This window comes from Cryptomeria japonica, chromosome 8 (assembly GCF_030272615.1).
Source record: "Cryptomeria japonica chromosome 8, Sugi_1.0, whole genome shotgun sequence".
In the NCBI taxonomy this organism is placed as follows: Eukaryota; Viridiplantae; Streptophyta; class Pinopsida; order Cupressales; family Cupressaceae; genus Cryptomeria; species Cryptomeria japonica.
In genome coordinates, this window is record NC_081412.1 from 345019263 (window position 1) to 345039631 (window position 20369).

At 39.4% G+C, this 20369-nt stretch overlaps 1 protein-coding gene across 3 annotated transcripts in view; it reads left to right on the forward strand.

Moving 5' to 3' along the window:
* Positions 1-5657: 5657 nt before the first annotated feature.
* LOC131045342 (COP1-interacting protein 7) overlaps positions 5658-20369 on the forward strand; it is an 85876-nt gene continuing 71164 nt past the window's right edge. For 2 of the 3 annotated variants that reach the window (XR_009105800.2, XM_057978921.2), the window contains exon 1: positions 5658-6029. Coding sequence is in view for 1 of the 3 variants with exons in the window: in XM_057978921.2 (XP_057834904.1) it covers positions 5971-6029 (59 nt within the window). In the remaining 2 variants the exon portion in view is untranslated. The remainder of the gene's footprint in view (positions 6030-20369) is intronic. The other variant, XR_009105799.2, reaches the window with a different exon arrangement.

A 20369-nucleotide genomic window follows, 5' to 3' on the forward strand; every position in this document is an offset into this window, starting at 1 on the left:
TAATACCTTGTTGTAAGGATGTTTGTATCCTTATGTGCGAAGGTATAGATGTTGTTGTTTGTTGTATGTTGTATGTTGTATGTTGTAGCATGTAATGTGTTGTGCGTGATCTCCTCTTCAATGGTTGAATCCTTGTCTTGAATGCAACACTTAGCCTTGAATGGAGACTTAGAATGATCAATTGCTTGAAGGAATGCTTGAATGCTTGAGTATAGTTTCCACGTTTTTTCCCTCATGTATGTATATATCCAAATGAGAGAGGAAAATGTAGTTTATATACTTGTCATTTAGGGCTGATAGACTGATTTTCCCGACCTTAGGCCGACCAGGAAAGATAATTTTCCAATTTGCAAACATAAAGACCCGAAGTCCAAAAGAGACCGGGCCCAAAATAGGACCCAGGGACCAGGGCGCTGGGCGCCCTGGTCCTGAAGGACTAGGGCGTTGGGCGCTCTGGTCCCACCTCCCGGGACAGCAGGGTGCAAAGGAGGTTCAGGCCAGGGTGCAAGAAAATGCAGTTTTTGGTGTCATAATCAGGTTTCGGGGTCTCCATTCAGGTTCAATGTTGCATCGCCATCGTGAAGACCCAAATGCAGTCGAAATTGCAAGTGTCGCAATTTTAGGACGCTACAATATGATATGAGAATGTGTTTCTATGGTTCAGTTCTCAGTCTTGATCAATGAGACTCCTAGGGGCCAGTTTAAAGATGGAAAAGGTATTCGACAGGGAGACCCCTTGTCCCCTTATCTTTTTATTATGATTGCAGAAATCTTGGGTAGGAATGTGGTTGATCTTATGGTCAATGGAAGATTGCAGGGATTCAAAGCGGCTTCTACTATTCCCCCCTCAATGATTCAACAATTTGTTGACGATACCTTTCTTTTTGGTATATCCTCTGTGATTGAGGCTAAACTATGGAAGAATTTACTTGCGGACTATGCCTCTACTTCAAGGCAATGTATCAACTATGATAAAAGCAATCTCTTCTCTTCAACACCCCTGTGGACCTTTAGACTAAAATACTTTATATCCTTGGGTGTAAGTTTGTTACTCTTCCTGGGACTTACTTGGGTCTCCTCCTCACTATTAAAGAGGTTACCCTTGCATTCTGGAATACTATCCTTGAATCAATATAAAAGAAACTTGCTGGTTGGAAGGGAAAATTCCTTAGTAGTGTGGGGAAGCTCCAACTCCTTATTGCTTCCCTCCAGGGCATCCTTGTGTACTTTCTTTCCATGTTCAAAATATCTGGTGCTATGGGGGACAAGCTTGAGAGGATCCAAATAACTTTTCTCTGGACGGGCATGGAGGAAAAGAAACACCTCTCTCTAGTCAACTGGGACACTGTTTGTTTACCCAAGACCATGGGGGGTCTTGGTATCAGAAAGATAAATTTCTTGAATAAGACATTAATTGCTATAGTGGGTTGGACCCTAACTAAAGGTGAGGCGGACTAGTGTAACATTATCAGGGCTAAGTACTTGGAAAGGGAGAAGTTCTACTTTAATTTGAGTTCCGGTGACCTACCTCATGGGTCAAAATTATGGAACAACATCCTAAAAATTAGACTTGTTATCATAGAAGGACTGAAGTGGCAGATTGGAAATGGCAGGAAGATTAGTTTCTGGGAGGACTGCTTCCGATCATAGGAAGATTAAGAAGATTGGAAATGGTAGGAAGATTAGTTTCTGGGAGGACTCTTGGTTGGATGACAAACCTTTGGTTGAATCTCGATTCTGCCATCTGCCAAATAATGAATTCCCTAAAGGATCACTTTGGTGATTACATTGATGACTACATGGTGCTGGGAAGAGGAAGATGGAAGAACATATCCCTGATCTTTTCTGATCGACCTAACCTATTACCCACTGCCCTTGATCTGCAGGATCTTATGCTTGAGTGCAGGGTACCTTTATCTCCCCAGGAGGACAAATTCATCTGGAACGGGACCCAGTCGGGGGAGTTCTCGGTCAAGTCTGCTTACAGACAACACTTGAGACCCATTGGTGAAGTTGAATGCTGGAGGAAGAAATAGAACCCACAACTTATTCCAAAAATTAACTTCTTCTGGTGGTCCCTTATGCATGGAAAAATCTTGACTTAGGATAATTTGAAAAGGACGGGATTCCAACTTCCCAACAGATGCATCTTATGTGAAGCTGAGGAGGAATCTATCGACCATCTTTTCATCCACTGCCCCTTTGCAGGGCACCTGTGGACCATTACCCTTAAAAAATGTGGTATTCAATTGGTTTTTCATGGTAACATTCATTAGTTTGTTAATGGATGGCCACCTCCCTCCCCCCCCAAGATTATTTAGCTATGGAGGCAGATCCCTCCCCATATCTGCTGGTGTGTTTGGAAAGAAAGAAATAACAAAATCTTTAGAGATGCTGAGACCCCCCCTGATAATATTTTTTCTAGTTGTTTCAAAATACTTATGGATAATATATCAGTGACTAGGTGGAAACCCCCCCTCCCAACCCGATTGATAAAATAATTGTTGAACTCTGGAAGCTCCCCTCAGAGTTTAAACTCTTTAATAACACTTCAAAGACCAACAAAAAGTGAGACCAAATGGTTAGCCCCAAACCCCTATTGGCATAAGCTGAATTTTGATGGGTCAGCTCAAAATACCTGGCAAGCAGGTGGTGGAGTCATTTGTGACCATCAGGGGAATACTATAGTTGCCTATGCGGGTAGCCTAAAGAACCATACTGTCACTCAAGCTGAGGGATTGGCTCTCCTATGGGGTCTGAAATTTGCCACTGCTATAGGTATTAAACAATTGGAAATTGAAGGTGATTCTAAAGTTATTGTGGAAGCCGTCAGTGGTAGATTTGTAGCGAGTTGGAAAGTGGATTCTATTTTGAGGGATGCTAGAATGTTTCTGGCTAACCTTGACTATTTCATTGTCCGCCACATTTTTAGAGAAGGGAATGCGACTGCTAACTCTATGACTGTTGTGGGTAGGTTGCAAAACGACTTATGATGCTGGAAAAACACTGATCTGCTACCAATGACCACCAAGGAGATCTTGGAGAAAGAAAAAACCATGTCTCATGATGAATCTTTATAATTGTTATTGACAAATTTTCAAATTTTGAATTTGGAGGGGAAACCCGCCCATCATGGATTGGGGTTGCCACGTGGCTACATATGACCTTGTCATCAGCTTCAAGGGGGTTTAGATAATGATGATATTTATTGGTGTAGTACCGATATCGGGAAAAGACAATTTTCTTTTTTATCATTCGGATGAATGTCATTGGCAGTGATAAAGGCAACAACTGGGCTCAGCTAAATTGCATTGGTTGGATTGATGGTTCACACGAGTGTAATAGATTTCGTGATGGGGAAATCTATTTAAACACAACTTGCAGTAATCGCGATGATTATTGCATGATTTTATTCCATAATTGGTTGAGTTTTCTTGTCAACTTTGCTTTTGCTTTGGTTCAGCCCTGTATCTTTGCTACCCTATTTTTCATTTGCTCTGGTTCGGCCCTGTATCTTTGCTGCCCTGTTTTTCATTTGCTCTTCTAAGCTGGAAGAAACGACCATGGGGGGTGACAGGCTAAGATTGGAACCCGACAAAACAGATGAATTCAAAGCCAGGGTGACGGTTTGGTTTGTTTGCTCAGAAGGTGGCATTGATAAATTCAAGGAGAGCATGAAAAGGAAACGATGAGAGACTGTCAAAGTAGTTTGTGGCCTCCTGGGAGGACAGAAGGGTTGCCATGGGTGGTATCTCATTCGAAGTCAACAAAGATGTGACTGCCCAGTCGATGAGACTATCCATGGAGGGTAGGAAATGGAAGAAACAAAGCCACATTTCAGACACCACCAGCCTGACCCAGTTTTTTCTTGATGGGGAGAACCCTGTGAAGAGGGCCCACGACTTCAACCGGGAGGAGCTTCCGCCGCCTTGGGATGAGGTCTGCTACATCATCATGAAATATTTCACCCTTGAAGGACGATATGGGGTCTTCTACTACTATCACCTTCCTTTCTTTAACCATCTTAGGAATAAAGATCTTATCTCCATTCCTTTTTTCTATTGCACTCTATGGATTCTAATGTGAGAGATGTTGCGGAAGCCAAGAAGAAAGGCAATGACTTTACTATTCTCCACCAAGGCCTTATCCTCCGCCTTTACATGATTTCTGTCCAGAATGTGCCTGAAAGCCAACCTTTGGCCATAGCTGCTGATAAACCTGACATAAGCCCTCCTTGGTTGCCCGAATCTGGCTCCTTTAGTAAGAAGAATAAAAAGCACCATTCGGAGGATGCAAAACCCCTCAAGAAAGTGAGAATCCAGGAAATTGACTCTAATGTGGAGATTACAGATGAAGTTAACACTCCCCGCCGCTCTATGAGATTGGCGTCCAAACCCCCTAAGAAATCATTAAGGGACCCCTCCTCATCCCATGAAACTGGGAATTCCATCCCCTCTAACAATGTGGCCCCGTTTCAGTCCACCTCGACCCCCCACTCTGCCAGCTCCACCCATGCTTATGAGAGTCCAAAAAATTCCATGAGCTTGGATGCCGACCCCAAATCCCGGGCAAACTCTTTGTCCCCTACTCTCAGGTTTGATAAGATGATGGTGGTGGAGGAAGTGAGCAACATCAAGGAGGAAGCGGATGACAAACTGGCGGACTTGGAAAAGAAAGTGGATGGCATGTTTGAAAACCTGCAGGAAATTACCAGCATAACAGAGGCCATTGAGAACAAGCTGCAAGACGTCTCCAGGTTTGCTTTGAATATAATGCACAACTCGACGACCACTCTTTGTCTCCTGCAAGAAAGCACACTCAAAGGTAAAGGAAAGGAGGACGAGGACTATAGGGACCTCTTTAAATTCCTCACCAAGGAATGGGCAAGGAAGCTCCTCCCCAAGAGAAGCCATTACAAAAAGAAATAGCTGTATTTTCTATGGTTTGGGTTTCTGATTTTTTGAGTGGCCCTAATGGTCCGTTGACTTATAGTTACGGTTTCTGGTTATGCTTGGACTTAACTATCTTTTGCCCTACGTGACATATTTTAATTAAGATTTTTATATACTCGGTTAATATGCATAGCATGTTTTAAGTTTTTGATTGAGGAAAGTTTAGGAGGCTGTGATTTTGCTGCTCCTCTGCTGACAGTTGGCTAGCCACTATTTTCTTATCTGTACCTTGGACAACCCCCTTGTTTTGGCTGCTTTTAATATCAAAAACATCTATTAAGAAATAAACTAACTCGAAACTATATTTAAATTTGAAATTTATTTTTACGGTCACATATTTAACCTAAATATAGATAAAAAATTAAAGATCAATTAAAGATATGATTAAATTACATTTAAATTAATCATTAATTTTTATACTATATAAAATATACCATGTATACATTAATCATTAAATGTAATTAATATTATTAAAATAAAGATGGGAAACTAAAACTTTACTCAAAGCATGGAGTTTTAGGTTAATGAAGGTTACACGACACCAACATTTTGTTGAGACGTTCAAGGTTGAAAAGAGTGATGGTACCTATTATATTTCTTTGGTACTTATCACCAAACTATTAACTGGGCAACTCAAACCTAAGGTTACACGGCGGGCCCATATCATCATCATTATTAAAATTAATTACCCAAACCAAATCTCAGTTGCAAAAAGAGTTAAAACAAAAGACACGACACGCCTCCCATCAAGAGCAGCGTTTGTTCTCTTGCATACAGCAACGCTACCTTTCATAGCCCACAAAAAAGTTGTTGAGCACTCTGCTACTCCACCCTGCTCACCTGGTTAGACTTGTCATGAAAACACCTACTAATGCCGACGCCACTGCCATTGCCATTGCCATTGCCGATGGCCCTGCTTTAAGGGGAAGTAGAGAGCAAGGGCGTATTTGATTTCATTGGCACAGATCGGGTGGAAGCAGAAGCAGAAGCAGAAACAGAAGCAGAAGCAGACACCGAGATGAAGGCAGAAACGAGGCTTCACTCCGCCGTTTTCCAGCTCACTCCCACTCGTACCAGGTTTCATTCATTACTCTTCCAATTAGTAAAAATTCTAATTTTGGTGCTTTTACCCTCCCAGATTCAGCGTCAATGTCTACTAATAAGTGTCACTGAACTTGCATTTGCTATGCCATGATCTATCTTGTACTTCAATTCCATGACGGAGTTGTGCACTCATTGTCTTCATCCAACTATTTGGCTGCATGGGTTCGTCTCACCAAGGTTTTTTATACCACTAGCAGGAGCCATACATAGCAACACATTAACTAGTTGTTTGACTGCTCATGCTGTTTGTTACTTTGAGGTCATAAGAATCACGGAAAATATCCACATCTTCTCTCATTGACCGCTCAGTAGCATAGCATGCATTCGGATTTTTGATCTCCCAATCTTATAATATGACATTCATGGGTCCTTTAGTCCATGTTCTGCAATGGTATCTAACTCTATATTATTGCACTTGTACGTGTAAAGTTGTGCTATTTAATAATTTCCAAGTATCCCACCACCTGGTGACACTGTAAAAAAATGATTTTCCTTCAAGTGATTGTTGATGAAATACTGGGTTTATATATGCAGGTGAAATCTGGGAAGTGCGCCCTGCGGGCTTTAAACAATTGCTCGTCCTTACACTGGCAACCAAATTGCACTAGAATTCCTTCGTTTTAGGGGATTGATTTAGAATATTCAATTTATATGGAATTCAAAAAGCTTAGTCTGCTTTTTAAAATGCAAAAACACCGGTGAAAGGGTAGTAAGATCCCCAAAAAAACAGAATTATCTTTAACATGTACATTGATTGCAATTTTCTTTTTAATTGAAAGATGCAATCAATATTTAGATAGAATTGCAGTGTAAACAGCTGTATGCAGCAAACAGAAAAAACTTAGAGATACATGGGAGATAAATAAGACAAACAGTTTATGTTCAAGCCAACAAAAAGCTTTGCTGGCTTCTTTTTATACTTCAAATTTTCTTCAAAACCCAAGCAAAACAGAGTATCCCCAGCAGAGTGTGGAGGTGCCAACCGAAGAAACGCAAACTTTGGAAGCAAAAATATTGCTGGCACCATATCATATCCTCTGAAAACTCCTTTTCAAAATCTCTGTAGCATCGTTGATCCAACGTGGTTTGCAGAGAAGGCAAACCCAAGCAGCAAAGACAGAATGGAAGAATTTTAGCCACTATAGATGTAGATCACCTCCCCAGAGTAAGTAAGATAATCACATCAACAGGTCACCTTTACAGTAGGTAAGGGGCAAAATCCAGGCAAGCATGGCTTTAGTATAGAAAGTGGCCACCTCAGAATGGCAAATCTGCAGATCCTTGTCCAGGAACTTGTAACAAGCTGGTAATACTTCTACAAAACAGCATCTTTCATAATCATCATGATATTTTTTAAGCTCAGTAAGCATAAATAGACAAGATCAAACACTTGGTACAGGCCATCCAATCCAGTTGGGTGCAGTCATGTAATACCAACTTTAACTGTAGAGGCATACGAGGTAGACACCAGACTACAATGTGGAGAATTAGGCAAGATTTTAACTTGAAGCTGTGACAGGAGACAATTTACTTGTCGGGAAAGATCATCACTGGAAATGCTCTTCTCCTTCAGATAGGATGCTGTGCTCAACACTTGGATATGCAGGTTGGAACAAATAGTTAGAATTTCAAACTCTACGAGAGAGGAATGGTGAGACAAAGCAGCCTGGCAACAACTCATTATATGTTTTTTATTATGATAAGCCCACAGGAGCTAGTTAACATGTTGTGAGCGACAGAGGACCCAAGAAGAGCAGATTTCTACGACCAAGGGAAATGGAAAGGGCAGGTATGGCTGTCGTAAGGGCAGTCCATAACAACTTAACATGAGGACAGAACCAAAAACAGTGTTTGAATGTCTCGATCTTACCACAAAAAGCACAGAAAGGAGGTGGATGGAGGAATTTAAGGCATATTCCCATTGGGAGTTTGGCTTGCAAAAGTTTCCAAGCAGTCAGTTGGGATTGCGAGTTGACTTTGGACATCCAAATTTGCAAGTTGAGTTTATTCCAATTGGATATGTTGAGGTTACATTTCCAAATAGAGTTAAGTTGGCATGAAAAGGACAAGCAAGACACAAGCTTCATATAGAGGACTTTGAGAGGAAAACCTCTGATGCTGCTACCATGAGGCTACCTCTAAGCCTTGAGAAAGGTCGAGTGATAGCTAGAAGACATGAGAATAGTGAGATTAGGGGGCACAATTTTTTGAATCTTCAACACAATGGCCTAATCTTTGTAATTTAGATTGAAGCAGAGCATAAGCTGTTGCCATGATTTCCATGTGAAGCCTGTAGGATCCCATAAGTCCTTGAATACTTGGATTCCTCTCTTGAATAAGCGCCTAGCTTTGAACCTAGGAATCATTTTTAGCGACATGTTATTTTTTTGAATCGAATGATTCCACCAAATTGAGGAGCTTGCAAAACTAAGCCCATGACTGAATGATTGGTCATACCAAGACAACTTTTGTGAAATCAATTGCCAAGATTTCCACATGCAACCGAGAGAGGCTGATCCATGGAGCTTAAAGTATTGGGCTAGAAGAATCTTATCTTTTCATTGGATAGAGCTCCAAGCTTTACTAGCAATTACTGTTTGTATTTGATACCTAAACAATAATTTCCAAGGAGCATTGCCTTTAAACGCTCTGCCAATCCATTTAGTTGAAAGATAGATTCCTTGCACGAAGGATCAATGATACCCAAGCCTCCCTTCTCCTTAGGGAGGATAAAATGAGACCTTAAAGTGGCAGGAATTCCTTTTTATTTCTCCATTTGGACCAAATAAAGTTGTGAACGAGCTGGGTAAGTTGATAATAGCAGGCTTTAGAGGGTATTTAGCAAGAGGAGGTGTAGACATGACTATTCAAAATAATTTTATTAGCCACCTAAATATGTCAAGCCTAGAGAGAAATCAGTTTGTCCAAGCCAACAGTTTGGATTTGAATTTGTTAAAAAATCATCCTCACATATCCTTCAAGGAAACTCCTATTCCAAAGGGAATGCCAAGATACCTAGAAATGGTTCCATGTTTGATATCTTTTCGTTACATTGGAATCCATGGCGAGTGAGAGTTGGGACTTGTCATCCAAACTTCAGTTTTATGCATAGCTAGCTTGGAGGCCGAGACAGTACAATAATAATCAAGGATATCAAGCAAATTACTGATGTTTTCAAGATTATTTTGGATGAATATTATATTGTCATCAGCAAAGTGGGAGTTATGAGCCATACTATTACTAGGGAGAGAGATGCCATGGATAAGAGAATCTGTTTGGGCATGTTGAAAGAGATATCCAAGAGTATTGGTTGTGACACATAAAGGAATGAAGATAGAGGAAAGCCTTGATGGATCGATTTTTGGAGTGGGATTGTGGGGAGAGGGCTCCATTAATAGCCAATCTTGCATTAGCATCGATGAACAACATTTGAACACGAGCACAAAGGTTGGGACCAAATCCCAACCATTGAAGCATTGTGAGGATGAGTGGCCATCTTATATGGTCATAGACTAATAGGCCTTATCAAAACAAGTTTGAGTATCAAGGCATCTTGAGCCATTTGTTGAACCCATTCAGATGATTCCCAAGCTAGAAATAAGTTGTCTAAAATATATCTGCCCCCAAGGAAACCGATTTGCCCAAGTCTTATGAATTCTTGTGTGATAGGTTTGATTCTTTTGGCTAAGGCTTCAGCATGATCTTATATGATGTATTGAGCAATGTGATGGGGTGCTGAATCTTCTTGTTACCCTTTGGGGCTTAGTTTGATAAGGCCTTGATTAATAAAAGCTTCTAGGGACTGAGTTTCAATGCCCTCCAAGTAAACATTGTAGAATTCTTTCCTAATATGGGGCCAAAGCATGCGACAAAATCAATTGGAAGGCCATCCAAACCAAGGCTCTTCTCCAAGGCCAAATTGTACATAGCCTCGTCAATCTCTTCCAAGGAGAGATAGTGATCAAGGAATTTGCTATAGTCATGCTGGATCGTGTTGAAATAGTTGTCATTGATGTCAAAGGTAAGATGTCGAAGTACATTGTTAATGGTGTCATTGATGTCAAAGGTGAGAATGTCATTGATGTCAAGGATAATTAGAACTTGTTGATGTCTAAAGAGATTGCAACATCGGACTAACAATAAGAGTAAAGAAATATTATATCAAGACAATTAATTCAATGCTTTGTTTATTAAAGACAAACATCCATCAAATCTTTTGATAATGTCAAAGGCCACTAAGGTTCATAGCAAACAGTGAGCAGTGATGTACAAAAGTGGCAGATTAAGAATCAAGTCAACTTCATTAATATATGAATAACAATTATATTGAAGAAGACTTTGATAATACAAGGTGCAAGGCTTGTCTTTGTGTAGCCAGCCGATTCATCAGTAAGAGACATAGAAGTCGCAGTCAACTTATTCTTTGGACTTGAAGTAAAAGTTGAGATCATTGTCTCCTTGGTGTAAGTCTAAGTCAAGTTCACCATCGGTGTCATCTTCAAGGTTTCCAATGAGTATGTCTTCACAAAGTTGATGGTATAAAGAGTTGAAATACTTGAGTGCCAGAAGATTAATATCGAGTGCATGTTGTTCCAGCTTTCTCACTGTGCAGTGTTTCCATTTTGCAGTGATAAATTATAAGACAACAAGTATTTGTTAAGAGTCAAATAGTTATAAAATGTGACTTCAGTAATTGTCAAAAAGTCATACATTAGCAACTTAATTTGAGACAGTCATTAATGTTTTATTAACAATAAAACATAATTTTTGTTTTGAGGAAGAGTAACTTTATTAAGACAGTCGACAGGAAAGAAAAGAATTAAAGAGCAGATTTGTTTGATTAACACATGCTAAAGTGGCAGTAATCAAGTAAACAGGAGTCAACACAAAACAAATACAGTGATACAGTATGGGTAACGTTTACACAACAGTTTATTCCTTCTAAGGGGCCGATCTGTTTAGAATTAAATGACAGCGATAAAAGATTTTATAAAGGAAGCTGCTGAAATAAAGAGATCACTACAGTTCAAAAGGAAGTCACAAAGAGACAACGATCATAATTCCTAACAGCGATTGCAAGGAGAAAGAAGTATGCAAACAATCCACAGTCCGTAAGCATTCAGAAGACGGTAATTTATAAATAATAGCGATATCAAGTAATACACATCAGTGTTATTACAGGGTGTGATTATTATTAAGGAAATGTTTGTATGTTAATACAAACAAACAACAGCAATTTATTAACATTCCAAAACTAATGATTAGTTAAGATAGACTTTAATTTGTCTTCAACAGAAACACAAACCGTGCTGTGAAGTTTAAATAATGCTTCATACAAATTGATTTATTTATGGAACGGTTTGATCATTATCTTCAGTGACTTTGTATTGGTATGTCAGAGATATGCAAGCGATGCGATCAAGACAAATTAATATTCTGATCATGTGCAGCGGTTTGTTATTCAAGAAGAAGCAATTAATAAATCTGTGATTCTATGATCAAATATAAAACAAAGTTTGATCAAAGGCAGTGCTGTGATTAACACATGAAAGGGTGCAATATTATCAAGGTGAAATTTTAATAAACGTCATCAAAAGGGTGTGATTTAATTTTCATAAGTACAGCTTCATGGGAAGACACGATTATTGTGCTGTAACAAACAAATATTACTATATTAATTATATCTACTTTCTATGAGGAGGAAAAGCAATGAATATGGGAAGATATGTCTCTTCGAGAAATATCTATACCAAAGACTATGACTCTTAGGAGTTAAAGGTATAAAGAGAGATTAAAATGAGAGTGTAGAGTTGTGTATAAGTACGTGGAAGATTGAAGATGTATACAGGAGAATAAGAAATTAAGTTGAAGCAGATTTTATAAAGCATTATACAACAGGTTTATGAATATGTTATGAACAGATTTGAAAAGAAGAATGTGCAGATTTGAAAGAGGAGAACATGCATATTTTAAGGGGAGTGTAAATGGATATTGATGTAGCATTGATAAAGTCAGATTTATGAAGTAAAGTGTATCTACATTCAGATATATATGAAGAACATTTGTGATGTGTAAGAGCAGATTTTGAAGGAAGACAGTGAGATGTTTATGATCAGACTTGTGAAAGAAGATTGCACATGATTAGGATCAGTTTTGTAAAGGAAAGATATACATCAGTTAAGATCAAAAGTTGCAGTCGGATTTGTGAGGAAGGGAGAACAATATCATCCATTGAAGAATTCGTAGGTTGGTGCCTATCAAATAAGAGATTGCTGTCTCTTGCTGAGTTGGTGCTCAGTTGTGGGAGTTGGTGCCTACAAATTCAGTTGTGGGAGTTGGAGCTTCCAGTGGTTTGGTGCCTACAAATTCAGAAGTGGGAGTTGGTGCTTCTAGTGGGTTGGTGCCGACAAATACAGTTGTGGGAGTTGGTGCTTCCAATGGGTTGGTGCCTACAAATTCAGAAGTGGGAGTTGGTGCTTCCAATGGGTTGGTGCTCACAAACAAACTTAGTGGTTGGTGCCTCTAGTGGTTTTCTCCCATTTGGGTTTCCACGTAAAACATTGTGTTATTATGTTCTTATGTGCATCATTGTTGAAAAGTTAGTAAATAATTATCATGATTGATAAAGATTAATTTGGTGAAATTTGTTGTTATACAGGTTTTGAAGGGACCCAAAACCCTTTACAATCAGATTTTGAAAGGATCTGGAACCCTCTACAAGAAAGTTGTCTAAACAAAATGAACATGAAGGCACAGACAACCTAGGACAAAAGTCTGTAAAAAGAACAACATGTAGTTAGCCACACAGCTGCAAAGAGGACAGCTTACAGCTAGCCTTCAACCAGCCCCCGCACAAGAGTAATCAAGATTTACTTTGAGACCTACTCTTGTGGGAGCAGAGAGTCATGTCAAAAGGAGGCATAGAGCATTTAGCTTTCTTGCCCTTAACAGAGATCCAACCCTCATCAACGTGCGCTGCCATGTTATGCCAGTCCATCCCACCATTATTCTGTGAAAGAAAGCCATTAGCCTCATTCCCAGAGTTATCAACTGAAAGGCCACTAGAATCCGGAGCGCCAACGCCATAATTAACCTCCTGAAGCCCAATCTTAGGGGTTTCAGCCGGAGACTCAAGCACATTATCAACCGGAGAGGAGGCCTCAGGAGCTTGTGGTTCCCTAGCAACCACCTCAGAAAAGCTCCTAGGTTGATAAGATTTCTTCTCAATCGTGTAATGCTGATGAGAAGCGCCTTTCCACCAAGTAGCCGACATAGCCTTTTTTTCAAAGCCACATTGTGCAGCCGCATGACCAGTTTTGAAACACCTTTGGCATCGAAAGGGAATCCCTTCATAGTCCAAAGATTGGACCCAAGATCCCTTAGAAGATTTAAGAAAAATCTCAGCAGGCAACCCTTTTGAAACATCCAATTCAACCAATATACGAGCAAAGGTGGAGTGGAGAACATCAAATGATTCATCATCCACCATCAAAAAATCTCCAAGGGCTTGACCCACTTCCTCTAAAAATGAATCATTCCATAGATAAAGGGGAAGATTAGGTAACCTAACCCAAGTTGGAATCTTATTAAACGTTTCAATAGAGGGGTTGAAATTAGAATGCCAGGGCTTAATCATTAACAAAAATTTGTCGTCCCAGCTAAAAAAATTATCACAAAGGATTTTGGTTCTGTCCTGAGCATTATCAAACTTAGCAACAAAAAACTCCTTAGCCATGGGGAAGATATGGACTTCACCAGTAATAAGGGGCTCCCATTGATCCGAGATCCATGTGTGCAACTGAGGGAGGGAGGGCCAGAAACCTCAAAACCGACAGATCACATCATGCAGGGAGAGAATGGAAGCATTATAATTGATTTCCTCAACTGTATCATCTTTTAGATTAACAGAGATGGCATTAGCAACAAGGATGAACCCAAATTGCTGTCTGCCAAGCCGAAACCTCCGTGCACCTTGTCCAACAGACTCATTCGACAGTATGCCAAAACCCCTTGCTCCCTGTGAAGAGCCATCAGCCCTGGGTAGGAGGAAATGCCCTTCCCTGCACCCACAATGGCAGATCCATTTGCTTCAGCCCCTTCACGGTTTGCAGAGGCGCATTTGCACGTTTGGGTCGGAGAACCGTTGAAATTCTATAATAAAAGAGCAAGAATAAAAATGAAATTGAAACAAAACATAATCTTTGACTTGCAGAAAACAATTTGGGAAAAAATTCTAGAAGAGTGAAGTATTGCCTCCTCAACTCACTAATTCTTTGTTGATTTATAGAGGTTTAATACCCTCTAGAAGCTTTTATGGACATTTTACAGTTTATATATTCAAAAGAATGCCCAAAAATTTATACAACAATCCTACTTCTCTTTAAACTTTCCATTTACTCTTCAACATGCACAAGACTACTTGATTGATGCAACAAAATACAATTATCATCACTCGCAGCTAAAGGGAGCCCCTTCTCAATGCCATAAAAGGGGTATTATATCCCAATAGTTACAAGAGAGCTTTGGAAGGAACCTATATGTCTCATAATGTTGAAAAGCGGAATTCCACATGCTCTAGCTCCTTTCTTATTTGCAGCCTCTTTTTTTTGTCTTATTTGGTATGGTTTCAACTATGGTTGAAATTGTCTCGACACACAATTATATCAAATACATTCTTGGCCACAATTGTCATAGTAAGACAATTTTGGCTAGGGTCAAAATTGTCACTGATGCATCTTCTTCATAATGGTTTTATTCTTTTGAGTGTCTAGATCGCTTAGGTGTTCTTGTACATGGCTTTACCTTTTAAGCTCTTTTAAGGTAAATGAGTCCTATGTCTTGTATTGTCATTGAGAAGCCTTAAGAAAATGTGTCCATGATGACTCTAGCGAATTTTGAATAACATGTTTGATTTATTGGGGTCTTACCTTCCCATCAGGAGGCTTTTGGTCCACGAAATAGTAGGACCCAATAGACAAGGAGACAATTCCCTCAATGTGTCTTTAGGATACCCGTTCACTTAACCTAGTTTTTCTCCTTCCAAACCAACCTGCAACATCTCTTGGACCTGTTGTGACCTTTATCACACATCGCCCCATTGCAAATGGTTGTAAATGGGGACCCCTTGTTTTTTCTTTTTAGGGTTTTCCCTTGGCATCGCAACTGCTAATCACCAGTCTTTTTGCAATGAGGAGTTAGAGTTTTTAGAGTGGTCATCTAGGTCAAATGGAGAAATCATGCTCAAAATAGTGTCTGGACATCACGAAAGTGCTCAGAAGGCCCGAAGGACGAAAAAAGCAATTGCTTAGGGTCTATTCTAACACCTTCCTATTTTTTAGGAATTTTGCTCTTTTGTTTTTTTTATTTTTGGCATTTTGGGACCAATTCGGGAAGCAACTTTTTTGGCTTGCTTTTTGGTTTTTTCAGCTTTTTCGAAAGTTGACCTAGGATTGGGTCCTTCAGGTCATGGCAACAACGTTCCTATCTTCAGAATCAAAAATTTGTGTCTCCAAGTGTAAAAAGCAAGGGAAAATCTCTAGATCGGGGTGTTGATCTGGATGTTCCAAACAAACATGAATTGTTGAGCGAGAAAATTCATCCAAGTGTTCATGACAATAGAGAGGACCATGTCTCAAGCCGGTTCAAAGTTTGCCATCAATGGAGTTGGCCATGTCCAAGAACATGTCCAACCTATGAGCAAGTCCGCTCAAGGTGGGAGTTTCCAACGTCCAAGCCATCATGATGTCCGCTCAAGGTAGGAGTTTCCAACATCCAAGCCATCATGAAGTCTGCTCAAGGTAGGAGTTTCCAACATCCAGGCCATCATGAAGTCCGCCCTCCCTTGGAAGAACGTCCAACACAAGTGCAAAGTCCGCCGAGGAAAAATTCAAAAAATCGGCTAAGTGTTGATACCTTGGGGAGAAAAAAATTCAGAAAATTGGCAAAGTGTTGATACCTTGGAGAATAAAAATTCAAAATTTGGTTAAGTGTCTATGCTAAAGACAAGTTCAAATGGAGATAACAATGGAAGAAGACTACGTCTTCTTGCCAAACTTAAAGCTCGCCATGCCAAAGGTGGCAAGGTAAGTGCCAAGTTTGCCATGGCTAGAAACACTCAAAATCTGCCCTTCTTTTGGCATGACAATCACCAACTCCGCCCAAGGTAAAGATGACAAGTCCGCCAAGGTAGGGAATGGCATGAGGCTGGCCAAGTCCGCCCAAGCAAGAGAAAATGGCATGAAAGTCTTGAACTCCGCCCTCCTTTTGGCAAGATAAACATCAAGTCCGCCTTAAAGATGTCAAGGGGAAGCGGCAAAGGATGTGCCAAGTCTGCCCTCCATTGGCAGGGCAAGGGTAAAGTCCGCCCACACTTGGCTCAAAAATGTTGAACTCCGCCATGCTTTGGCACAACAAGGATGAAGTCTGCCCAACTAGAGAGAAAGATGGCAGACATACTATGAAGTCCGTCTTGGTCAAAGTGTCCAAACATCAACAAAGTCCGCCCAAGCACTTGGTGGATTTAACATGGCACATGAAGGTCAAAGTCCGCCATGCCATGTGTGGCAAATGGCATGAGAACATGAAAGTCCGCCCAGCTAGCAAGCACAATTCAAACTAACATTTGATCAATTTGGCCTAGCATATGACTAAATTCACCATGAAAAAAGGAAGAAATGGCTAGAGAAAGGGATAAAATGGCATAAGAAATACATGAAATTTGCCATGGGCAAATGAAGTTGACCAAGTTTGAAGTCAGAAAAATTTATCCAACACTTCGAATTATCTTTCAAAATTTGCCCAACATAGAGAAAATTTTTAAACACATGAAGAAATTCCTTACAATACATGGCCAAGATGAAGACAAGCTGGCTAAGTGTGAAGTGGTGCCAAGAGCAAAATTAGAAACGTTCTTTGAAAGTCTTTTGAGAAGATTAAATTGCCATTTCAAGGAGGATGAGAAGAAGACTAAGTTCGATGAATCTACCAAGAATGTGAAGATGCTAAAAAGGATCGAACTTCTCAAACTTAAATCAATTTTAACTTGTCACTTTCATTTTCATTCTTTCTCAAGTTTGAAAGTGAAAGGTTTCTCTCTCTCCAAGTTCAAGGAAGGAGAGGAATTTCCAAAGTCCAACCCAAGTGTTGGAAAGGAAACAAGGAGGAGAAAAAAAAAAAAAAAAAAGGCTGTCTGGAATTTTCCACAACAAAAGAATCAAATTTTGACTAAGTGTTGGAAAGAAAACAGGAAGAAAGAAGAAGAATAAAGAGGAAAAGTAAAGAGGAAATGAATAAAATCCTTGTTTGAGGGTGGAGTTTGTCCTACTTAGCACAAGCCAAATTCAGAATTGAAGGCAAATCCACAGGCAAAGTTTGTCCGAGCATAGAGATGGCCAAAATCTTGGCTAAAGTTGAAAGGTTCGCATGAAGGTGTTACAAAATGAAATTGAATAGCCAAAATTTGGCTAAGTATGGGAAATACTTCATAGAGAAAATTCCAAATTCCTCCATTGTGGCGAAGGCACAAAATAATTTTTCTCCAAATTTAGGGCACTCGAAAGAATTTCAAGGCATCAAGAAAGGAAAACCTTCGGACTTGGCTAAAATATAGAAAGAAATTCCAGACTTCTTGGAGGATTTCATATACAAATCCCAGACCTATTGAGGCAATCAGGGCAACTTCTTGAAGGATTTCATCTCTCAAAGAATTAAAGACAAGCTCCCAATTAGAATCAGATAGTGGCAAGAAGAGTATTCTAAACAAATTTCCATACTTAGACAATTTCTCGACACAAATTGGAGAATTCAGGGAGGACATTCAACAATCAAATTGTTCCAAGTCAACATGTCCAGGTTCAATGAACCTGACTTGTCCAGAAGCTTCTAGAAGGCACACTTCACAATGCAACAACCGTCTATTTTATTATTGTTTTATTTTTAGCAAGAAGGACAATTGTCCTCAAATGTAATTTTCTCATTGGTCAAGGGGTAGCTAGTTGTAGCAAACCCTAATTAGGGTTTTATTTTGTAATCTCGACCGTTGATTTGAAATCCATCTTGGCCATTGAATTGTAATTGGGGAGCCTATAAATTGAGCTCGCCCCTCATTTGTAAATCGTGGGAGCATGTTGCAAAACATGTTAAGATAAGAAAATTGTTGTTTATGACTACCAAAGTAATAAGTAATGCATTGTTCAAATTGATGGTGATTACTTCTCTTATTTTGGAGTTTGCATGGTTCTTATCCCTCATCATAGTTTAGATTTTATTTCATGTATGTTAGACGAATGCAAGATTTGATAAGTATTGATTTATGGTGAATCTTCCGCTCATACTTTTGATGAATAGATGATTTTTGTTCATTGTGTAAAGCTAGTCTGAGCTTACTTTGTGGATGCTTAACTTCTGTCTGGATGAATATTGTTCGATTTGATGGTAGTTATTCATGACGTGAATATCATAAGCACATCCCTTGAAGATTGTACCCACTTTGTGTAGTTGTCCTAGTGTTGTGAAGCAAAGCGTGGTTATTGGTTTCACCTAGTCAATACCGTCTCTTGGATTCTTAGGAATAGGTTAGAACCTCTTAACCCTTATCTCCTTTTCAGTTTTCTTAAAGTCCATGATTCAAAACCCAAACGATGGATCTTCATTGTGAATTGAACAAGCCAAGCGTAAGTCCCCCTTGTATTTCAGCATACATAACCAAGGTAGCTATCCAACACAAAGTCACTCATTCACACATATAAACCTTGGAGTCGCCGTGTGGTCTTTCTCGCAATCTTGGCACACAGTGATTTTGTTCAAGAGAGGGTAGAGTATCCTTGGATATTTTATTCTAATGTTCGGTAAATGATAAAATGTGAACCAACATGACCCCTTTTCTTTTCATCTGTCTTTTCACTTGCATAGAGCATCCTTATCCAACTCTACTTGCTAATCTGGCACAAGGTCTTCAATTGAAGGCAACAATGACTCTTCTTCATCTTGCATTGAACGTTCAAGAGATTAAATTCTCACAATAATTACAGAATAGGCCTTCATATAAGGTGGCAAATTTAGTTTGAAAATATTATTACCCACTTGTTCAACAATTTGAATTGACCATACCAAGTGGCTTAAGCTTCTTGGCTTCTCCTTTGAATCTTTGCTTGCTTAAGTACAACCAAATCTTGTCTTATTTTGGAACTTGAGCTCAACATGATGCTAGTCATCTGTAGTTTTTTGACTAGCTTGAGACTCTTTCAACTTCTCTTGCACTTGGAGGTGTATTTGCCAAATTTTTCTCAACGAACCTTTTGGCCTTGTGAACTTCCAAGTCCACTTCGTCTTCTTACTTGTCAAGCTGCTCAATTGCAACATTAAAGGGGCTAGGTGTTTAGTAGCTAAAGCATGTTTCAAATGGATATTTAGTAGTAAAAATTGTAAAGCTTTATTCTATGAATGCTGAATATAAGCCAAAATTTCCTCTCAAGTGTTAGGATGTTTCCTATTCTATTCTCTTTAGATCTGAACCAATATTCTATTTATGACTTAGATTGACCCGTTTGGATGTATAAGGAAAATTGTTGGCCTTTTCGATTTAATCCATCTTTTTCCACAATGTAGAAGCAGGAGACCTTAAACAATGGAACTTGGCAAACTAAAATGAATTCATACGTTAGCAAAAGCAGTCCAGCTACTGCTTGTACTTTAAGGGTCCTACTGTAAGGAATGTGTATACATCTGTTTTTTAAATGTTTTCAAATATTTTTTTTAAAGGAAAGGTTCTATTTAATCACAAAAAAATGTAACAAAAATATATAGTAGATGTTAACAAAAGAGACAAAAAAACCAGACTAAGTGGGGTACAACCAAGCTAGTGGAGTGTGCAAAGACCATCATGTGTATCGGCTCTTTGGATGCAAATTTGTTTTTTACAGGCTGAAAGGAGACATAACTGCGTGCCTTCATTGGCCTTTCTGTGACAAGGGAGTTCAAGTTTCTCGGAATATGTTGCCAGCTATTGTGTTCAAAATCTTGAAGAATCTTTGGAACCTGATTTAGCAAAAGACAACATTGGACAGATCTAACCACTCATTTACCTAAAAGGCATTGAATTATCAATTTAGAATTCCCATAAACAGTAAGATTCTTGAGCTTTTCTGTGGCTGCAAGGAGGAGGCTGAACTTGGAGCCCATAAATTCAGCAACGTTGTTGGAGACCTGACTGAGATTTATGCTGAAGTCTAATATTTTGAGTTCTAGACCATAGCACATTGCCAGCAACAGAAATACGAGTACGGGCTTTTGAGGCACTGTCAAAAAGGAGAGCAG